General features: G+C 41.9%; 1 protein-coding gene across 5 annotated transcripts in view; it reads right to left on the bottom strand.

The window, feature by feature from the left end:
• The window catches only part of LOC144018082 (A-kinase anchor protein 13), an 89814-nt gene that overhangs the window by 46480 nt on the left and 19133 nt on the right, over positions 1-24201 (bottom strand). For all 5 annotated transcript variants that reach the window (XM_077520216.1, XM_077520215.1, XM_077520217.1 and 2 more), the window contains 7 exons: positions 21553-21721; positions 18295-18458; positions 18038-18209; positions 16969-17152; positions 14483-14672; positions 12353-13550; positions 10656-10732 (listed from right to left, as the gene is read on the bottom strand). In XM_077520216.1, the coding sequence (XP_077376342.1) occupies positions 10656-10732; positions 12353-13550; positions 14483-14672; positions 16969-17152; positions 18038-18209; positions 18295-18458; positions 21553-21721 (2154 nt within the window). The remainder of the gene's footprint in view (positions 1-10655; positions 10733-12352; positions 13551-14482; positions 14673-16968; positions 17153-18037; positions 18210-18294; positions 18459-21552; positions 21722-24201) is intronic.

Genomic DNA, 24201 nt, shown 5'->3' with positions numbered 1-24201 from the left:
GGTCACAAGCCTAAACTACTTTCCACGGATCTGATTGGCCAATAATACGCACAATTTTGTGATCAACAACAACCGGCGTTTTCCTTCATACAAGCTTTTTGAAGCCCCCTTGTAACATAGATCCAGCCAAAGCAGGATATTGTCGCAACTGTGCGCGCTTTCATACAGCCAAAAGGTGTCCTGCCATTAGATAATTGGATGATGTCAACACTCGAGTCTGGTGCGATGCACTTGTGAATTGAGTGGTTGCTGTCACACCAGGCTTCTTTTAAACCGCTCATATGATGGATACTCATTTTACAAAATGTAAACACTTCAGATAAATCTGACCTTTTCTGAAATTCCCATGGCAGACAAAAGAACAAATCTGACTGTGCTGCAATTGAAGACGAAACCAATTGGAAATGATCAGAGTTTCACACTTTGCTCCATTCACATTAGATGGCCTGTGCTTCTTAATAATTTTCTGGAAAGCACCCCAAGAAAGAAGAAAATATTTAACTCCCCCTCCTCCCGAACTCCTTTAACCCCAAAACCACCGAATCTCCCCCCTGCTCAAGTTCCCATGTTCACACGTGTCCGTTCACCCCCAAATGACCCCATGAGAGGTTTTTGTGTGTCCTGTTAGGATAGACACACGTACACCCAATTTTGTGTCAATCGGTGGAACTGGTGCGAGACATTTTTTTTATTAGAACTTTCCAGGGAGCGCAACTAACAATGTTTTGTGGTAGTAGCCGCGTTGTGGACCCATAAAATACATCCATTTTCATTCAGGAAATAAGCGCTTGCAAAAAAAATTTGGTGCATTTCAGGGAGGCACCCAAAAAGGGCGATTCATTTGTCGCAACAATCACAAACAATTCCACGAGGGCCTCGTTAGCTTTATTGAGGTTTTTACAACATGGATGTTTTCGAATCCCAAAGAAACGCACCATGAAAACGAGCCACAACTTTATTTAGACCATTAAACCTTTCATTTGAGTATCAAGTCAGTCTTAAAACTCGGGTACTACTTCCAAAGTTGGAAAATTGTTGGGTCAACTTTTCTCTCTAATTCATCTGCGGAGCACAGTTAGCACACAACCACCGGTCAGCCGAGCTGACTGGCCCAACCCTTCCACCCCCTCCTCTCAAATTTGGCCGCTCAGGTTCAGAGCATATTTCTAGCACCAAGGGAACCAAACTGCACCCAGTAAAAACACATCTGCCTTAAAAATAAATGGACGTGAAAAGCATCACGTTTCTCTCCAGTGACGAAACATAGGAAAGCACTCAAGCTTTTCTCCAACGGTTCAAAGCCACAGAAAAAGCAACGATGTCCTACCATGACTGGTGGGTCATAGTGCTTGCTAATGCTACGTCGACATGTGTGTTTATTTAAAAAAAAAAAAATGCATACAAGGCATTTCAATCAGAATACGGTCATGCGCTCTCACAACTCGATTAAACGGATAAAAATGTGAAATTATGCTCACAAAAGATCATGTCAAAAGAAAGAAATCAGATTTTTTTAAATGCTATTGGTAATTCAAGACTGGGCCAGGTTTGTAAAGCCAGGGTTGGGCTTTCAAAAGTATGATTTCAAGCCAGGGTGAGGGTTTGAGCACCCAGCACAAAGAATTGCTCTTTGCAATGTGCAACATCTCCCTCCCTCACGTCTGTCGGTTTCTAAACCTGCTGCTGATGTCAGCTTCTGTTTGAGGCGAAAGGATGTGTGTGAGAGAGAGAGAGAGAGAGAGAGAGAGAGAGAGAGAGAGAGAGAGAGAGAGAGAGAGAGAGAGAGAGAGAGAGAGAGAGAGAGAGAGAGAGAGAGAGAGAGAGAGAGAGAGAGAGAGAGATTAGCGTGGGAAAAAAAACACGTAGCAGTGGCGGTGTGGGCTAACATCTTCCTCCTGCCTCGGAATAGCAGCGGGTTCTGGCTCTGGGCCAAATGACTTGACTCCAGCCGGCATTTCACATCCCCGCGTCTTGATGCCCGTAAAACGTATCATCATCACCATCATCATCATCATCATCATCATCACGGAGTTTGGCGGTGTGGCTAACTGTCGACGCATTTTAATGCTAACTGGCATATAGACAAGACAGAGCTGCTGTGCTGTTTTCACTATTTAGCACATCGCTATAGGTGAAGTCAAGACAACACCGTCAACAACATATGTTGCAGTTCCTGGCTTCAAGGCTTCGTTTGAAACCCTCACCTTCGTTTAAAGCCTTAAATCTGACACAAAACCACCCATTTAAAACCCAAATATGCAACCCTGCTGGCTTGAAACACTAACCCAGTCTCAACCCGAACTCTTGTTTTAAAAATCTCATTTGAAACCATTTAACAGAATCGTAAAATCCTAACATGAACCCTGGATTAAAACTCTTAATTTGAAACCCCAACACTTGACTTCCTGACTGAGTATTGAGGCACTAGCAAATGTTTTGTTGATGTGTCACCGCTGCCATTTTTCGATTTTCGACTTGAGTCTCGAAGGAGGAGGTGAAGATGGAGGTGAACAATCGCATAATGAACGTTGGAATCATCCCTGACCACGCCACATTACGCCAGTGAGCCCAGTCACGGCCAAACTACGCCAACGATAATCATTGACAGCACACGCACACGCGCACACAGCGCTGAGGCCAGGAGGAAAAAGTGAGCCGTATTGGAAAAAGAAAAGATTCTATACACGCTACTGCAACTTTAAAGGACACAATTCTGGGGTGCACTAAGAAATAGATTCAAAGGCATTTCAAACCCTAAGTCCAAAACCTTACACAGGTTTGAATGAACCCCAACCCTGACTTTAAACCCAAATTTTTAACCATAACCCTTGTTTGGAATTCTGTCTTGAAAAGCAAACTTTGATTTAAAGCCCAGACATGAGCTGGAAACCCAAACAAAATCCTACACCTGGTTTGATACACAAATCTGAAACTTTTACTTGAAGCTGAACCATGGCTTGAAACCCTAAATTGACACCATAGCCTTTAAATTCCTAACCATGGTTTGAAACCCTCATTTGAAATCCGAACTTGAAACCTTAACCACTTCTTAAAACGGTAAACTGAAACCATACAGCTTGTTTAAAATCCAAATCCTAAAACGTTTTCAACTCTAACCCAGGCTTGAAACTGTCATTTTAAACACTAATTTAAAATCTAAACTTGAAAATCCCTCCATGATTTGAAACTCTAACCAAGATTTGAAATCCAAACCTGAAAACCATGGTATGATTTGAAACCCTGATACTTGATTGGACCCTAACCGTGGTTTGAAACCCTAGCAGAAATCAAAACCATAATTTGAAAGCTGAATACGTTTGACACCCTAATTTAAAACCCTATTGTAAATCCTTAACCCTGGACCCTAAACAGTGAAATTCTAACTTGTAAACCTAGCCATGACTTGAACACAATTACTTGTTTGAAACCCTAATTTGAAACCCTAACCCGTGTTTGTAGAACAAGAATTCCACTTGGAGGGATTAATACATTGAGTGCCACACAGATCCTTCATGTAACAACACCAGAGAGGGGTTAGCGCCACGCTAATCACACGCTAGCATGACCAAACAACCCCACTGAGGCCCTAAAACGATCAAATGCAGTATCCACAAACCGCCCCGAGGGTGCGCATGTGAGTGTTTTTTTTGTGTGTTTTTTTTAAGCCCCTCGCAGCATCCCCAGTGGAAACCAGTTAGACAGTTGTTTGTTCCACAGTTGTAAGCAGGGTTTCAGTTTGAGCAGCTCGAGATGCTTCATAAAAAGTCACTTTCACGGGTGCGACTTTGCGTGTAAGCGCGGTTTACAACCTCCTGGGGTTTGCATCCGACTCGCAAAAAAAAAAAAAAGCTTTTCGGATGGTCTTACCTTGATCAAAACCACGTTGACGGCCCTTTCGCCCTTGGCGCAGAAGCTGTACCTCCGCTTGTGGCGTTCGTACATGGTCTCCTACTCCCCAAAACAGGGAAAAAATATATATATATATCCAGAGCGAGCGGAGGGAAAGGAAAGCCCGATGAGCTGTGCTTAACATCTGGACAAGGAGGCAGCCTCTGCGCCCTCCTCCTCCTCCTCCTCTTCTTCTTCTTCTTCTTTCCCTCCCAAAAACTTGAGTCCGGCCTCTGGCTGACTGGGGCCCACCCCACACACACACCCTTCCTGGGCTCACTGAATGTCCCCCTCTGTTTCCTTCAGTCCGCCACAACACTAGCTTGTATACAGTAGGACAGATGACACTTTGGCCATTGTGCGCTCAGTTGACACAAATAGGCCGGTGGGAGATGTTCGGCGCCCCCTAGTGGGCAGGGCGGGGGGGGGACCCGAGGGAGGCTCCTGGGGGAGTGGCATGTAATGGCAAAGGCAACGTGAGCATATATGACTGAGTGCGTGCCACTGAGGGGCCCCAGGTTTTCTCAGTCAATCCCCTAACTCATCTACTTAAGAATACTGATTCCATCTTTCTAACACTAACCTTGAAACCCTAACTCTCAGTTGACACCATAATTTATAACCCAAACCTAGGCCTGAGAAAAAAAAAACAAAAAAACACTTGGACCTAACCCTAACCTAACCTGAAATAGGGCTTTGAAACTCTACAGACCTGAAATGACAATTTGAAACCCAAACTTGAAACCGTAACCCTGACTTTGGAATTGGAATACTGAAAGTTTGACCCTACCATTATTTTCCACTGGGAGAAATGGTTTCCACATCTGAACAAATCTGTGGTCGACCAAGTTCCCGTCCTGACCTTAGCGGATCCACTGTAATCATAGCGTTAGGGACGAGAAGCAGCATATTTCGCTGGTTATTATCACTGGGGGCGGTGTGACACGAATGAATGGCTGCCAAGCATTCGGAAGATTACCGGCGGCTCGACTCGGCGTTCCCTCAAGAACCATCCACAACGCGTATCCTTGAGGGAAGAAACTCCTGACTGCGCCCGATGATGTGTCATCAAACGGTGGGACGGCAGAGGATTAACTTTTACAGCGTTTCTTTCATTCTGAATCAATACGCTTGTTGGTATGACAAAACTGTAATCCCGGAAGATCCGACGGGAATCGCAATCAGCGGAACGAGGACAACAATGGCAGCGGATGGAAGCCAAACGGTTTTTCGGCGCTTAGTGGCAAGGGCGGCTGACAAGATGGAGGACACGCCAGGTGGCAGGCACGCTATGGCGGGTACCATATTCTTCCCCAACATGACCGCCCCCGACCTCTGGTCCTGGCATCACTTGTCTGCCAAGCAAAATGAGGCAGTTGGCGCCAGGTGTTTGACAAGCGTCAATCACAGGTAGGGCTCGTGGATGAATGCTAATTTGGGGTAAGACTCTCCAGAGAGCGAGAGACTGAATCAAAAGTATTCTATTGATCATCGGTCTTACTTTATGTTTTTGTTTCAGGTGCATCCCACGGTGCTTCTGTACATGTCAAGCTGCTTAGCTTGGTCCCTTGTGGTAGTAAGAAGTAATGCTGCATTCGAGGATGGTCGGAAGTCGGACTATTTCGAGTTCGAACCAGGAAGTGAGTACAGAAACTTGAACTCAGAAATTCCGCTTGCGAAGTCGAAAAAGAAAAGAAAAAAAAAAAAAAAAAAAAAAAAAGGACCCAGACTTCACCGACGGACTACAAGTGACATCACTCTACAAATGGCGACCCATTCAGAAAAACAAACCGTGAATGGTAAGACACATTTTACTTGAGTATAAAACTGGACAGCTTTCTTCATTTATAAATATTCAACATAACTCCACGTAACACAACGTACGTGACAGTATGCCGCTATCTTGTGGCATAAAATTATACTGTCAACTACTGAACCGTATGGAATGCTTATGAAATAAGATAAAAAAAATAATAATAAATGAAGCAAAATTGCAAGCAGGTAAGTTTGCTGGAGGTCAAACTGAGTTTTGAGAAGCAAAATAAAAAAACAAAACAATTTACCACTAAACGCCATTTTGTTTGTTTACTTTTGCATCGAACGCTTTCAGGTCAGAACTGGGAAAAAACGACTCGGATATATCCGACTTCCGACCATCCTCAAATGCAGCATAAGCCTACAAACTAAAGAGAAAACGCATCTCTGGAGAGCTTCAGAAAAGGAGAAACGGCAAATGATTAGATAGTAAGAGAAGTCGAGCCTACAATTTCCAAGAAAAAAAGCTGCATTTAAGAGATAATAACAGTAGTCCTACTTGAAAAAAAACAAAAAACGTTTTTATGCCTGCAGATCATTTTGACGCACAAAGCCTGTTCTGTGAAATATGTGATGGCGGGCTCGCAAATAAAGTAATGAAGCCTTCAAACCCACCCAAATACATTGCTTCCACTTCCAACATCCTACCTTTGTTAAACAGTTGTCTTGCAATGACAGCGAGCAAAACAAAATTACAGAGTAGCCTGGACATACGTAACAGTCCAGGTGTTATTGTCCCCCACTACCCTAAGATGAGACCAACGCATTGAACAGAAACAAGCACAGGCTCCCACTAATGGCATTTAGTATGATGTATTTGTGTTTATTTATTTCTATGCCGCACTGTCAAAATATTCTTCAAATGAAACCGGTCCGTGGCGCAAAAATGGTTGTGGACTGCAGTTCCAAAGCACAGTCCCATTCGAGGTACCCTTTGAGTAAGTCGCCAACTCCCCCGGTTGCCAGAAAGCCGCCCAATAAATGGAATCCCACATCTTTTTTGTCACAGCTGTCAGTGTTCTTGTCAGCCGCGGTAAAGGATCGGCGGACAAACAAACCGCTTGGCCCATTCGCTTTACTTGCTTTGACTCCTTTCATATTTTACGCAATCCAAAGGGACACCGATTAAGACTTCCGTCGCTAGTTTCCCAAAACGCTATATAACAAGGACTGGTCAGCACAAATTCCATATTTTTGTATCGGAACCTTGCTAGACGAGCCTGAAGGCCAGAAGAACGTTGGTGGGAATTCAGGATGACGTGAATCTATGGCTTCTGGAATTTTTGTGAGAGGCACACTTGAGTATTCATTTAAAAAAAAAAAGGTGAAACTTTACAGATGAATATTGGTTGTTAACACAGAATTTCCTGAGGCCTAAAGCATAAATGTGATTGTCAAACCGACAACCAATTATTTCTGCCAATTAAAAAAAAAAAAAAAAAAAAAACACAAAAAGAAAATTATTTGATACTGATAAAGGTAAGCAAGCCGACTAAATTTGACGGTGTTAATTTGACAGCATGGTGCTGCTTCATCAGTCGATACAGGCTGGTGGTACTGGGAGGGGAAAAAAAATAAAACAAAAATAAAAAAAATAAAAAAACAACAACAACAGCAGCTGCCACTGCTGGCCCTTCTGCGTTTTAACTGTCGCAATGATTTTCACGCTTGTTTATTTTATGTAGCGGTTCGATATGCTCGCGCTCGTTTAAGTTTCATGAGATGCTGTTGCGCGATGCGATTTACATATTTCAACACAGGGTCACCAGACTGTAATTCAGTGTTGTTGCTCCAGCAACATGTTACTGTCTAATTCATCACAACAGAGATGATCTGGCAAATGCGACTATAAATGATCTGGCGTCTTGATAGTGTGCATGTTTTTGTCATGCCCGTATATCTCTGGCTGTCTTGATCTATTGATTGCCTTGTGACGTAATGTGTAGAGGGGGGTGGGGGGGCAACGGCTTGCTTGTTTCACCGCGTCTCGCTCCAATGTGAGATCATGCAGTTCAAGCAACAATTTAGCCCATTTCTGCAGATTGTGCAGTCTCATTGAAACTACGGCACATTTCAACAGGATCATATGGCAAAAGGAAGAAGGCACTGTCTGGGACAGACGGGTTTTACGAGGCAAGGCTGCTCTCTGCTGGCGAACGTAGCTAACTAGCGCCGCCGGGAAACATCTGGCTTTCGGAGGCAAAGAGAAAAAAAAAAAAAAAAAAAACGCCAATGTAAAACCGCAAGCCTGGAATATGCGGAAAGCCGCTCGGGCTTTTCGGCTGCCGAGGAATCTGTCAGTCAGCAACATTTCAGGGGGAGAGAAGATGGCCTCCATGTGCTTGTGCATAAATAAACGAAAGCGAGGGGAGATCCTGTTGCACGGTTTGAACTCCATGTAGAAAGTCCGCTTTTTTAAAAAAACGGAAAAAAAACGCACAGAATCGAAAAAAATGAAGGCATGAGTCAAAAGGAAAATATGTCCTGGGGGCTGCAAATGTGTCGCTGTGGCACCTCAAAGTGCATGTAAGCAAATTCCGCCTCATTACTCTCTCTTCGCCTTTCACAAGATTTCCCCCTGACTTGCTAAGTGACATTTATCCTGGCCTGCACGGCCGCGCCTGCCAAAGACTTAAGAGGGGGAGAAAAAAAAAAAAATGTTGTTTTTGCGCTAAATGACCAAAGTTCACGTCCATGCGGCAAAATAACACGGCGGCTGCACGGCAGACATTTTCTACGGTTTAAACAGAGGTTGACAGTGAGCAACCTGAACCCGACCCGGCCTCTAGTCACTGAAAAATTCACCTACAGTATTTGCATTTTATGGGCGTTTCCTGCTGCAACAACCAAACGTCCCAAGATGGTGCCAAAGAATATATATAAAAAATAAAAATAAAAAAAAGCAGGAGAGTGGTCATTGGTGTCAAAGAAGTATGTAGTTTGATTTAGAGAGGCAAGTTTTGTACGTCGGGGATGAACTAGATTTGGTCTGGGTTGTTGTTCATCATGATATTGTGATATTATCGTGATATTGCGATATTAAAAACAGCACATCTGTTAAAAAAAGTTAAGTTGCTTTCCATTTGTGTAGTTCTAGCACCCTCTGGTGTTTTTTTTTTAGTGCAGTTTAATTTTCGCAAGGCATGTTTTGGCCCTTCTATATTTAAAATCCACACGAATGGCCAGATGAAGGTGAATGTAATGAATGTGCTTTTGAAGCGAGTCAATATGTGGAGAAACTAAATAAGCAAGTAAGTGTGTCAATATTGTGTTATTAGAGATTTTAGGTTGTTTATATGCATTGCTGTAATGTACAAAAGCACAACATAGTGCCTTTTTTAGTATGATTTTTTATTTTTTTAATACTGTGACCTTTTTTAAGATATATCGCGAACCTAAATATTGTGATAATTATCGTATCATGACCTTCATATCGAGATAATATCGTATCGTGATGTTTGGATATCATTACATCCCGAATGTGCATGCATATGGTAGTGTTGTAATTTGAGTTTAAGATGATATCCTGCGTGATTTTCCTGTGGTGTGGAGGGATTTTATTTTCTTCCCCGGAAGACCGCGTGGGCACACAATCATAAACGTTAAAGTTGTTAAATATTTAAGAAGCTGGAAACAGAAGCCTGAGTAACATGAGGAGGAAATTCTCAGGCTGTGACAACATAAAAAAAAGGGAGTTCTGTTTATCTCCTCGATGACATTTTAAAATGATAGCTGGAAACTTTGGTAGGAATCGCACTAAAAGTCTTAAATTTGTGTCGTTAGGTTCCTGTTCACATCCTTGTCCATCCATCCATTTTCTTAACCGCTTGCTCCTCACAAGGGTCGCGGGGGCTGCTGCAGCCTATCCCAGCTGGCTTCGGGCAGTAGGCGGGGTACACCCTGAACTGGTTGCCAGCCAATCCCCTCATTCATGCCCACATTCCTGCTTAAGTTAAGATTCTCTTGCGGCTCGTTTACAACACTCATTCACTCCCAGCCATTTTAACTGAATTTTGCAAGGCCCACAGAATATTGTGTTCTATTGCTATAAAACATGGAACCTACCAAAAGAAAGATTAGAGTCTCTTCTTTCATCAGGAAAATAAAAAAGTATATTTCTATCTGTTTCCGTCTTGGAGCAATTAGCATTAGAATTATACCTAAGTTTCATCATTATTCACAAATCTGTTTAAAACAGTGGGGGGAAAAAAAAAAGAGCCTTTTGCAACATAGCCCTGGTTGATCTCTTATACTCTGCTGCCACCTGCTGGCCGTTTTTGTAGTAACTACCATTGCTTCAAGCATTCTCTTCAGTTCAGAGGCTGAATCAAAGCCTTCTGTATAACTGGAATTGGACCAACTCGATTGTCCGGCCAGAACAATAAAAGAAGACAGTGGCGTGACGATAAGGCGAATTATGATTGGTTGCCGGTTGCTAGGTAGTTGCTATCTGCCTCTTACACTATTATGTGGGAATAACAAACCAAGTTAAAGAAAGCCAGAACCAACAAACAACCTAAAGTACACTATAAAAAAAAAAGTCAGAACCTTCTTAAGAAGGCTCCAAATGTTATTACTGTACATCTAAGAAATTGTTTACATGCCATTGGCAGGTGCTGCTGTTCTGGTTAGCAACAGATTTGAACTGCAATATTTATACTTACTCCCGGTTTTTGTTTTTTTTTCTACTTTACGTAATAATGAAGATACTGTTGGACAATTTTGGGGAACACCTATGAGGAGGACCCTCCCCGTCTCCGATGTAAGCTCATCATGAGCTCATTCACAACAACTCCCTCCACACTTGACTTCATGTGCGACGCTTAAGGTGTTGTGGTTAGCAATAGCAATTTCCTACACTTTTATCTTCACCTTTCACCAATTGTAATCACAATTTTGGACAATTCCATAAATAACAATAATAATGCCACACCTCTGCTGTGGGGACTTACCGCGGAAGAGTCGGTCTCATCTGCTTCCTGAGCGACACAGGTGGTCTCGGCGTGTTCCGACATGATCACCGGCCCCTCTGGAGAACACACACAAACACATAAGTCAGATGGTGGGTGCAATGACAAAGCGGCAGCATGGGGGAATCAATAACGAGTGAAGTGAGACATTTTTATCCTGGCGCACACATACACACACACGCACACACAGGGGTTGGAGTGGCCTGGGGCTAAAATAACTTTGTTGCAGTGTTCTCTGTCTTCATTTTACACACAGGATTTTTTTTTCTCACCCTTGCTATATTGATTAAATATCATGTGCTCCTAAAAGCTCCAGTGGGAGGGTGTATGTCTAAAACTCAAAAAGTGACTATTTGATCATTCATTTCTATTTTGTTTATAAAAGCCTTTTTCATTCAAGGCTGAGATTTGTCTATGGAGGAACCGCGATCTCTGTGTAAAGAACATCAAAAGGATTTGAAAAGAATTCGATTCAAATGTTTTCATCTACATCTGCAGGCAACTCATATTCTCCCTTAAAAGAGCTGAACCAAAAAGTCTAAATTAATGTCATGTCAGACATTAATAATAATTGCGAGAATATTAAAATATCTTTTCTTTTTTTTTCTTTTTTTTTAAATATTAGAAATTTACAAATCACCACAATTCCTTTGACTCAGTTGCTCCTCTTTCTGTGATTTGGGTTTCTGTTTAAGATGTTTTCTTGACTGGCTTTTCAGTAGCCGGGTTTACGTGCACATTTTTGTCATTACGTTTACTAATAAATCAAAATTGCAGTACATCTTTGAATGATAAAACACATCTAAGCCAAAGATATATTAAAAAAAAAAAAGAAAGAAAAAAAAAAAAGGTGCAAACTGGGTCCTTCTTGTGCCATGTGATCACATGGTTTGACGTCATCCGGTTCACTAGTTCCTCGTTCACCTCAAAATGCCAAACGTCGGGAATGCTGTAAAACCGAGGAGCCCAGAAATGTGCATATTATGATCGTATGAATGTTTATTACTACATATTACAAGCGCTTATGGCTTTTTTTTTTTATAGTCGACTAAAAATTGACTAAATAAAAATGGGATGATGTTGACAAAGCATGTTTGACACATTCCCTCCCAACCATTTTCACTGAGGCAACCTCCTTCGCTCCCGGCCATTTTACTGGATTTTGACTGATTTTGCAAGGCCCACAGACTATTGTGTTCTATTGCTATAAAAATATACTAAAAGAAAGATTAAAGTATCTTCTTTCATCAGGAAAAATATATATAAATTTTTATCTGTTTCCATTTTGCTGCAATTAGCATTAGAATATAGCTAAGTTTCATCATTATTCCCAAATCTGCTTAGAATTGTGGGGGAAACGGTTTGTTTTCATCATGGCCCTGGTTGATCTCTTATACTCTGCTGCCACCTGCTGGGCGTTTTTGTACTTACTACCATTTTTTTTCACCCATTTTCTGCATTTGAGAGGCTGCATCAAAGCCTTCTGTAGCATTAAAACAACAACAACGTATAAATAGGTCTTTGGGACACAATACATTTAAAGTAGAACGTATTTCTAAGTTTTGGGAGCACATGAGTTAAAAACTAAACAGCGTGATTGGAACTGGACTAAAACGGAGATGAAATTTTAAAATGCCTGATAAAAATAAACACTAGTGCCGACTGAATGTCATCCATACCTTCATTGAGGTCAGCGCTGCTGGGATTTCCCTCTTCTGCCGTCCCCGCTGAAGCGTCTCTGCCTAGCGACAGGTCAGCCTCACAAGGTTCTGGAGCGGTTAGCTCCTCGTGTTTCTCCGGATGCTCCTCTGCGTGGAAGCTGGGCTCCAAATCGGCGACAGTTTCCTTTGAACTTGTCGCGGCCTCTGCCGACATTGGCGAACACGTGCCACTTTGGTCTGGCGTCATGTGGTCCACTTCTTCCACGGCGGATCCCTCAACAGCCGTCTGCTGCTCCTTCAATGGGACACTTTCCGAGGTGGGGTGGAATGTGTCCGTCACGCAGCTTCCGACCGACTGGAAGCTGACGTCGTCGTCGCTGGACAGGCCGTGAGTTAGGCCCGAATCGGGATCGATGTCGGATTTGACTAACTGATCAGGTGAGCCATCAGTCTCCTCTGGATTTTCCCCTCCAGGTGACACAGCGACGCCGTTCAAGTCCGAACAAGTCTCCCCCTCGGTTGTCTGCTGACCAGGGTCTTGCCGCCCGTCCGCCAGATGATCCTCGCCAGCTGTTTCCTGGTTTTGTTCCGAGCTGTTTACATCTGGCGGAGGTTCCCCCTCTCCGGGAGGCGGAACATCTGATTCCAGGGTTACATCATCGCTCCCTCCCGGAGGTGGGAGGTCTTCTTGCGCTAAAGCCTCCTCCTCGCCTAAGGAGTTCTCGTCGCAAAGGTCCGCCTCGCCATTTTGGTGACACTCCTGGACTGGCGCGTCAGACGATGGCGCCTGGCCCATGACTGACCCTCCGCCACTCTCCGATACTCCGTTTACTTCCTTCCCAGATAAATCCTCTCCCTCCGCGGCCTCCCGTCCTTCTCCTCCTCTATCAGTTTCCTGTTCACCCCGCCCAGCCGGTTGAAGGCTTTCCACGGGCGTCAAGTTCTGTGCGGCGTCGGGCTCCTCCCTTCCATCTGCCCTCTTCGACTCAAGACACACCCAATCCCGAAGGGGGCCGAGGCCATGCTCCCCGGGGAGCGCTACAGACGCGCTCCCGTCGTCCTCGTCGCCATATCCGCAAGCGCCGCCGCCGCCGTTTTCGACCCGACTTTCTGGCGCGTTTGTTTGCGGGCAGCTGGCCGTCCCCGGCTCGACACCCTCGCTGCACTCGGCGGCCGTGTGCAGGCAGTCTGAGCGCAGCTCCAGCACAGACAATCTCTGCAGGGAGAACACGAGGTTAAGTGCGCAAGTTGGTTGTGTAATTGTTAATTTCGTCAACGAAAAGTAAACGAAAATAATTTGGTCAACGCACATTTTTCACCGGACTAAAACTAGACTAGACTAGACTAAAAACCTCTAATAAACAATAAGTGGGACTAAATCGGTATGCATTTTTTTCAATTAATGAAGATGAGACGAAAATGTACTTCAATTAATAAAAACTGGACTAAAATCTATTGACATTTTAGTTCATGAACAAAAGACGAAAATCATATGATTTTCTAAAATCCTGTCATGTGACATTGTCATGTGACACACACCCTTTCAAACCTGCAGCTAGCGAGCGCAACATGCACAAACATGGAACAGACAGAAGGTGGATTCATGGTGAAATGTTAAAAAAAAAAAAGAAGTAAATTATAGTTACAACGTAACATTAATCCAGCGGCTATAACATTTCAACAATAATATTAATCCGAACGCTAACTAATGCTGGCTAACTTACTAGCTCGTAACATGTAGCCACTGTAATTGCGTGTGACGTTTTTCGTCAAAAAGATGAATACATTTTATGTGAAATAATTTTATATCCAAAATGTTCAACATAATCTGCAGGGGTAAAATGATTTTCCTGACTAAAATTAGACTAAATGGTTGACAGTTTTTGTTGACTAAAACCAGACAAATAAAATTATGTTTTCTTGGACTAAAATAAAGATGAAAATGCTATATTTATAGTCGACTAAAAATTGACTAAATAAAAATGGGATGAAGTTAACGAATTATGATAAAAACTAACAGGTGATTGAAACTGGAGGAAAACAGATCAAATTAACACTACTAATTGCATGAGCTGTTCCCGCTGCTTATGCACAAAAGTCGAGGGCAGGGAAAAGGCAAACAATCAAGCGGCGAATTCCGTGACTCACCTTGGCGTGGAGGTGACTCGTCAAATGCAACAGCTGCTCCACGCTGCGGCCAAGGCTGGGCGGCTCGCGGCCCGGGTGCACGCTCTGCGTCAGGGCGTGCAAGCCGGGGTGGCGGCAAACCACGCGGGCGTCCGTCGCCGCCGGCTGGACACGCTGGGGGCCTCGGTCCGACTCGGCGTCTTCCTCAGCCCTGCCGCGGAATAAACACTTCAGATCACCATCCCTGGCGAAGGAAAGGAAGCTCAGCACCCGATTAGCCCAGCAAGCACAGGGAGTTTTAACAGTGATGTCAGCTGATCCGCACCCCCCCACCCCTCTACATTTGCTGCCGTAATCCAGTTACAGTGAGAGCAAAGAAAGTCATTGTGGTTGTTCACGAGTCTTTTTTTAGCCGTTTAGAAGATAGTGGGTCATGCAATAATAACAGCAACAACAAAAAATAAACAAAAATAATTTCCACCGGATTAAAACTAGACTAGACTGGACTAAATCTCTCATTAATAAACAATAACTGGGACTAAATCAATATGCATTTTTGTTGACTAATGAAGAATGTACTTCATAAATTGTAGGATTTTGTAAAATTTTGTCTCTGCTGATCGTCACTGTGACACACACCCTTTCCAACCTGCAACTCCCGAGTGCAACATGCACAAACACGTGGAACAGACAGCAGGTTGATTCACGGTGAACGGTTAAAACAAAAAAAAGTAAGTTATAGTTATAATGTATAATCCAGCGGCTATAACATTTCAACAATAATGTTAATCCGAACGCTAACTAATGCTGGCTAATTTACTAGCTCATAGCATGGAGCCATAGTAGCCACTTGTTGATATACTGTAATTGTGTGTGAATTTGTTTTTCATCAAAAAGATTAGAACATTTTATGTGAAACTGTTTTAGATCTCAAATGTTCAACATTATCTGCTGACAAAAAAAACAAACATAAAGGGGTAATAATTGTCCTGACTAAAACTAGACTAAAATGTTGACAGTTTTTGTGGATTCATTCATAGTTGGCTAAAAATTGACTAAATAAAAACAGGATGAGGTTGTGATAAAAACTAACAAGCGTGACTCAAATTGTACTAAAAAAATTAGACCAAATTTTAAAATGGCGGCTAAAATTAACACGACTGTGAACGAGTGGGGGACACCGCGGCACCAGGCGGCACCGTTTGCGCAACGCTGGGTGGACCACGTTTAGCTCCTCAAGTCACCAGTGACCGCAGCTCTCATGTGGGAAAACGTCATTGCTCGTGATTAGGGAGCGGCGCGTAAAAACGGAGAGGCGTTGGATCGCGCCCCACAAGGCGCTGCCGCTTCAATTGTGTTCTGCAGCAAAGCGGCGAGCGTTACGTCGGGAGATTTAGAAGGTCCATCCTCACTTGAAGCCATAACGCAGTCCGTTTGGCAAACAGCTGCGTCATATCGCGCAATGAAGACAATCTGACCTCATTAGCGTGTCGGCATGAGGAAGCCATTGCAGGGGGAACACATGCCGTGCCGTCCCTTCGCCAGTTAAATCTGTGAAGATGTGACCCTGCTTCTGTGCGCGTTTGTGGTTGTGTAAGTGTGGTAAACACATCATTAGACAGCAAAGTCGTAACCCGGGCGGGCTTTTGTGCGGCAGAATAGTTTTCCATTGCTATGGTTTCGGCATGGAAAAATACTGGGAGAGCCTTTCCAGTGTGCCCTCAAGAGAATTTCATGTTCACCGCCATCAGCCAAATTGTCCGGTTTGTGGCGCTGCAGCGAGAGAAATTGAGGGCCGCTTAAAACACTTTAACGTTGCTAAAATGCTAAGCTAAAGCTAAAGATAGTATGTGTTTTGTTTTGGCTGAGACGCAAAAATTACTGGCAAAATTTCCAAAATGATCTTGAGAGGTGATGAAATAGGTTGGCCTCTCTGGATATTTATTAATTCATTCACTTTGATTAAAAATATATATCATTCTTCTTTGATCAGGAAAAAAAGTATATTTCTATCTGTTTGCGTTTTGCAGAAATTAGCATTAGAATATAGCTAAGTTGTTCACAAATCTGCTTTGAACTGTAGGGAAATAAGCTCGTTTTAACATGGCCCTAGTTGATCTCTTATACTCTGCTGCCACCTGTTGACTGTCTTTGTAAGTCTATCTGCAGTAGAGAGGCTGCATCAATTATGGTCTAGCATAAAAAAAACAACAACTTAGAAATACGTCTTTGGGACACTTAAAACATTTAAAAATAGAACGTATTTATGTTTTTGGGAGCAAATTAGTTAATTTTTCCACCATTTAGAGAAATGAAAAATTCCACTTGATTACACAGTTTTACCTTTACTGAACTGTATTGCTTTACTTCCTTTTTCTAACTTTCTGGCCTTGACAAAGAGAAACAGTCCCGTCACTCCCCAGAAATGAGAATTCGACATTACTAGTTGAAGCACACCACCATGGTGTACATCGTGACTGTATCAGTGGTGAGGAGCGGGAACTTACTGCGCAAGGAGCTGCTGCAGGCTGGTGTGACCCCGGAGCCCCGCGACGGCAGCCGGCGTGTGGCCCTGCTTATTGGGCAGCCGGGCCGCGTCCCTCGCCCCTGGCTGCCACAGCAGGAAGCGCGTGACGCGGAACAAGCCTCGACGGGCCGAAAAATGCAGCAGGGTCTCCCGCGGGTGCAAGTCTACAGGAGAAAGGGAAGGGTGAGCGGAATGGGAATTAATACAGTGGACAGTCTGTGCATGGATTTATTTATTTTTTGGTAAGGAGAATTCAGCGCTGCTTAGGGTGTTCATTCGGTTTAGTGTTGTGGATAGAGCGACAGGGTTTTTTTTTTTTTTTTTAATTCATTCGGTTCTTGTCAGTCAAGCTGTCTTTACATAAAAGAAAAAAAATGAAAATCGTCCGCCGATTATATAATCGGCCGCTTATTGGCCTTCAAACATGGGCCAAAACAATCAGCCAATTCTGCCTTTAAAACGTTATCGATTAAAACCGAAGTTTCCGACGCTGTGATACCCTGAATGAACCATTTTGCTTACGTAGCATTAGTGACTAGCAAGTGGTTTGTCCACATGCCTGTGCATTTTCTCTGAATAATCCAGGTTCCCCATCCATCCATCCATTTTCTTGACCGCTTATTCCTCACAAGGGTCGCGGGGGCTGCTGGCGCCTATCTCAGCTGGCTCTGGGGACACCCTGGACTGGTTGCCAACCAATCGCAGGGCACGCAGAGACGAACAACCATCCACACTCACACGCACACCTAGGGACAATTCCGAGCGCCCAATTAACCTGCCATGCATGTCTTTGGAATGTGGGAGGAGACCGGAGTACCCGGAGAAGACCCACGCGGGCACGGGGAGAACATGCAAACTCCACCCAGGAGGGTCCGAGCCTGGACTCGAACCGGAGACCTCAGAACTGGGAAGCGGACGTGCTAACCATCCAGGTTCCCCCCACATTCCAAAAATATGCATGGTGCTGTAGGTGAATCGATGATACTAAATTATCTGCAGGTGTAAATGTGAGTGTGAATGGGTGTAACAAACTTTATTCCAAATCTTACCGCCACTGCCAGAGCATTGATTCCCCAGCAAGTTCCATCCCGGCGGCAGCGGGATGTGGTGGAGGGCCAAGGCCAGACTTTCGTCCAGACGCTCACACTCCAGAAGGGGGATGTGACACTCGTCCAGGAGCAGCGCGCCATCCAGGCCGTCCGTGCGGCCCACCGTGCTAACCTGGGTGGGGAAGTACGCGCTTCTTACAAATGCTGAAATATCATATTGATACTAAAAATTGCAAGCGGAGAAGTTCAAGGCTCACCAGAAATTGCGCCATGTCAAAAGCCAAGTCCTGAACGAAGCTGAAGCGATGCTCCGCTAAAGGAGCGACGTGAGGCGGGAGCGTCGTCTGCTCTTCTGACGTTGTCGAGTCGCCGCGAGTGACGGCGCACAGGGTGACCGAGACCTCCTCGCAACAGCTGTGAGCTGCGTGGACAAAAGGAGACGAGCAAAAAATGCCTGACAAAAGTTGGCTTAAAAATCAGTTTTATTGAAATAAACAGAAATCTTTTTCATAACAAAGTTTTGTCTTGTAATGACGCCTAAAATGCTGGGATAAAAAAAAAAAAAAAAAAAAATGTGATTCTCCACAATATCAATCTGAGACTGCTTCACGGTGATTTACGGTGGGACAATCTGTGCAATACTTCGAGCTGATCGGACAATGTGGCATTGTGCACGTTTGCTTTGACCAATCGCGGCCACGGATGAAAATGTCGTCTTCGTTCTCCTCAAAGTTGGGAAACAAGCACAAAACATCTTTACCAGCTAAAAATGTACGAAGTGCTGTTCAACATTCAACAAGGAAATCAAAATTAATTGCAGCGTCCATTAGATTTTTTTCCTCTCATAATCAAAAACATAGTTAGTGTAATAACTACAACTTATTTTCATAGTAATATATGTACAGTATTCTTTCTGCTAATAATGTGACATTTTACTCCAAACGTTCTGAATTTTTTTCCTGTATGATATTTTTTTGTTTTGTTTTCCAAAACTTTTATTATCATCACTTTTTTTTTTCCCCTCGTGGAATGTTTTTTTTTTTAAAAAAAGGTTTTCTCTCAAAATGCTACCAGCAAAAAATATATCTGTTGCAATATTACGACTTTCTCTATTAATATGATTTTTACTTTAAAATGTTTAACTTCTTGTTGTAAAATATGTATTTTGTATGTATTTTTCCTCAGAACATTTCTCATTTCTCATTAGATAAAAAAAAAAAATTCTAAAAGAAAACTCTCATAAAATCGTTTTATTTTCTTCATAAGATACAGTATGTATTTGTTCAGATAACATTGCAATGAAAATTTTCTATAATTAAAATATACCTTTTCTCATAATATCTTTTTAAATTTTTATATTGCACGACTTTTTTCTCTAAACCTTACAACTTAATAATTTAGGACATTTTAGCCACGGTAATATATCTTTCCACAAAAAAAAAATTAGTTATAGTAAAAATCTATTATTTTTAGCAACATTTGCAACTTTATCCTTATAAATAGTTTTTTTTTTGGTCATAATAGTTGAAGTCAATGTGCTACAAACTGCAGCTCGTCTCTAATTCACATTTTACTTAAATCAAATTTGCCTTTACCTTTTTGTAAGCAGTTATCAGCGGCACCGTATCAACTTTTAGTCGATGAAAAACGTCAACAGATGCAAACATACAGCAGGTGCATTTGCCACACACTTTTCTTTAAAATGGAGAACAGTATGAGGGAAGAAGAAGAAGAAGATTAATCATTTATTCCATCTTCTCTCTTCCTCTGCAATAATAAGCCCCGACTTCCTCCTGCTGGCCAAGTGACGGCAGCCTAATAAAAAGGCGCCTATGATCATTATATTTAAAAAGCAGGAGAGAACAGAAGGACTTATCATCACAGGTCATCTTTGATTATGATACTATATCCTTTTACATTATGCCATATTTCCCCCATTAAGCCTCCCTTATCTAAGCAATTGTTCTTCATTTTAGTTGTTTATTTACCAAAGACAATTGGGGTTAATCCGATGACCACCTGATCACTTGATTATTATATTACATGGCCAGGAGAGCATTCACTATTTTGCGGTTCAAAACGGATTTGCAAGAGTGTGGAGAGCAAAAAAAAAAAGTTTTTTTTTTCTTTGATTAAACACATCTGCACCATATTTTGGCCAATCCTGTGAACAGATGGGCGCACAAACAAACGAGCAGATGCTCGCAATATAACGTGGTACCTCCTAAAATATAAAAACAATTACTGACAGAATTTCCCCCCAGAGGAAATTATGGAAACTGAACACAAATCTTTTCCAGGGTCAGACTGTTGCCAACCTTTATTTTCTGTACTGATAACTTTTAAGCAACTGAATTAAGTTCTTAACTGTCGTAAAACTATTAAACAGCATGTAAAACACTTTTTTTCCCCTGACCTCTCCAATTTTGTCTTTTTTTTTTTTTTTGCTGTACTAGGATAAAGTGTAATTGCACATACACTACAGTAGATGGCAGTGGCGCACTCCTTGTCAGCGTCTGCAAAGAGTATCAGCTCAATTTTATACACAAATGATACTATTTGTTAGTACTTATGGTCGCAGCGGTGGCTTCTGGAGGGCAAAATATTTTCTTCTACCTGTATGAGGGTGGTTGGTGCATAACAAAAATCATTGAGAAGCACTGGGATAAAGGCAAGCACTCTTCTTTTTAAATTATACAAAATAATCAATCTGCTTATTGCAGAGATACTTCTTGGAAGAGTAAAATATTTTCAAAATTTTCAAAAAATGAATGAGCTGAGTCGACAGCAAGTTGCAAAATGTGTTTTTAAAGGTAATAATTGTACATGAAAAATAATGAAAATATCAAATTTATTATAGGAAAAATATTAATGGCTAAAAATGGCTAAATAAGTAAAGCATCCCTTTAAGCTCGTAAACTGAGGTTCCAGGTTTCAATTGTTTTGTTTTTTTCCTCTCTCATTCCTTAACTCATTTCCTCCCAAAAACGTATAAACACGTTCTATTTTAAATGTTTTAAGTGTCCCAAAGACGTATTTATTCGGGTTTTTTGTGTGTGTTTTTTTATGTGCTAGAGCATACAAAACACTTTGATGTAGCCTCTCTACTGTAGAGAACGGTTGAAGCAATGGTAGTTATTACAAAAACGGCCAGCAGGTGGCAGCAGTGTATATGAGATCAACCAGGGCCATGTTGAAAAAAAAAAAGCTGTTTCCCCACAATTCGAAGCAGATTTGTGAATAATGATGAAACTTAGATATATTCTAATGCTAATTGCTGCAAAACAGAAACAGATAGAAATGTACTTTTTTTCCTGATGAAAGAAGAGACTTTAATCTTTCTTTTGGTATGTTCCATGTTTTTATAGCAACAGAACACAATATTCTGTAGGCCTTGCCAAATCAGTCTAAAACCAGTAAGACAGCCGGGAGCGAAGGCGGTTGCTTCAGTGAAAATGGCTGCCAGTGAATGAGTTAATAGTAATATCCAGATGTGTGGAAGGTCTGTGTGTTACCGGGACACAGCGCCTGCAGGGTGTCATGGCCGCTCCTCAGGGTGCTGCTCAGATGCCTTTGCGTGCTGCCGGCAAACAAAAGGAAGTAGTCGGAGGCGGGGGCGGCGCCCTCCTCGTCCACGGCCAGCTCTTCTCCATCGGTGAGCTGCACTGTGATCACGCAGCGGCCCTGCACGCATGGCAAAACACAATAAGAATAAAGTGTTTCCCACACTTTATTGATCCGGGACACATTTATTTTAGTTCATAAAAATCTCAAGGCACAAACAAAATAGTCAAATAATGATGATCACCTTTCAACGCACTCACAAATCAATTAACTCGTGAACGCAAAAGCTTATATACTCTCAGAAAGTCATGACTTATTCGGGTGTATGAAGAGCAGCAGGTGAGTAAACACGTCGATTGTACTTTTGGCCATCAAACGGGAGGAGCATTTCATTGTTCCGCCTGTCACTGTACGTTCGCTAAATATAGCGACCCCATCATTAAGTTTGCAACACTGACTGCTTTTTGTAAACGAGCACCAACACTTCTCAGGCTATCACTATGACATCATTGTGAGTAAAAAGGAAACGCATGACACACAAATACATCGCACACACGCACTCCAACTTCCTGGTCTCCACCTTGATTATGTCACCATCGTCTTGCACCTTTAAACCTTTGTCAGACGCTTGACAAGCTCCAAACTAACCCCGCGCTTTGCTGCTCTGACTTTTCTCTGTCAATTAAATGAGAAAGAAAGCAAAACGACTTCTGCGACTGCGCTGTCTGCCAAAAGTGTGCTGATAACCATCAATAAAGTTCGGAAATTATTCGGCTGCTAATACAATGAATGAATTCTCAATCACATACATCCATTATGTTTCACTATATGAATTTTATCGTGTATATGCGAACAAAAGCTTTCTTTTGTTTTTATAGAGGAAAATATGGTGCAAAAGTAACTTGTTAAAAAAAAAAAAAAAAAAAATTACCTGTAGGGGGAAAAAAAAAAAAAAAAAAAAAAAAAGTCTAGATTTGCGTCTGTAAAAGTTGTGATTTGTACCTGTAAAAACAAATGCACCTGTAGAAAAGATAATTGGTAATAAAAAAAAAAACGTATTTATTTATTTATTTATTTTTTACATACAATTTTTTTTAACATTCATTTTTTTAGTACACTTTATTTTTTTACGTACAAAATGTTTTTTACATGTACATTTTTTTTTACAGGGTAATTTATTTATTTTTTTTACAGATGCATTTTTTTTACAAATACATTTTTTTTTACAAATACTTTTTTTTAATTTTACAAATACACTTTTTACAGATACATTTTTTTTTTTTTTTACAAATACATTTTTTTTTTTTTTGCAGGTACAATTATTTATTTATTTTTTACAGGTACAAAACACGACTTTTACAGATACAAATTTATACTTTTTTCTACAGGTAAAAAATATTTTTTTTTACAAGTTACTTTTGCACCATATTTACCTCAATAGTTTTTTTTGTTTTTTTGTTTTATATAAATTTTTTATTTTTTATTTTTATTTATTTATTTATTTATTTTATTTAATTAAATTCCACAATTCAGCAGTTATTGTGGAAAACCACAATAGGATTATTATTATTTGATCCGGCTTTACCTTTAAAACTCCACAGAACAAAAAGTCTTACATTATTTTCATATTATTATTATTATTATTATTATTAATCATGAGTTTATTCTGTTTTATTTAACAGCGGCTACAGTTTGACCCTGAAATGTATTATTTCAAACTGAAATGTTGTGTCCTGTTGTGGAAAAACAATACACTGCTACATGCATACAGTACATGCATGCATGCATTATCCATAGTAGCTGGACGGTCGGTTAACATTGTGTAGCCAGTTGCATGACAGTACTGTAAAGTCAGCCAAGAATACAATGTAAAAAAAAAATAAAACACACACACACACGTGTGCACACACGTTTTTGCAAAGTCACAATTGACTGAATTGTGTGCTGGAGTGCCGCTCAGAATGAAGTGATGTCACGCGAGGGCATGGCGAGCAGGAGGCGAGGAGGCACCAGAAAGGGGACGATTGTTTCCCCGTCAGCTTCTTTCCGCCGGGGGAACTGCAACATTATTGACACGGAGGAGGGATAATGGGGACATTTTATCCCCTCGTCGTCGTTCCGTCGCCTACTAAGTCCGACATGCACGCAAACTGTCGCTTAGCTCTGGGGGGGGGGGGTTGGCATATTTGCTTCCTTCTCTCGTGTCTCTCTGCTAGCCTCGGTGATTGTTTCGCAAAGACAGGCTAGGCAGCAGCGCTAAAATAATTTTGGGAAAATGGATGCAAAGAGCCAAGTGGAACATTGGAATAATAATGTTATGAAACGTCTGTGGTAGGACTGTGACGATATATCGATATCGTGATAAATCGTGATACTTTGTTTCCAGAGAGATTATCGATACGCCTACGCAAGTATCGCGATATTTGTAGTTAATATGCAGCTACTCTGTATAACGGCTCCCTTGTTCATTATTGAGCAATTACTTGGTGGGCCACTAGGGGGCGTGCCTCACAAGAGTGGCGGGGAAATCAGCCACTTCAGGCGAAGAAGACTCATGAGCTTACTTTTACTTGTGGAAGACATTTACCTGTCGAGCAACT

Source organism: Festucalex cinctus, chromosome 4 (genome assembly GCF_051991245.1).
Source record: "Festucalex cinctus isolate MCC-2025b chromosome 4, RoL_Fcin_1.0, whole genome shotgun sequence".
In the NCBI taxonomy this organism is placed as follows: Eukaryota; Metazoa; Chordata; class Actinopteri; order Syngnathiformes; family Syngnathidae; genus Festucalex; species Festucalex cinctus.
The sequence above is the reverse complement of the archived record's forward strand: the minus strand, read 5'-3'. Positions and strand labels throughout refer to the sequence as shown.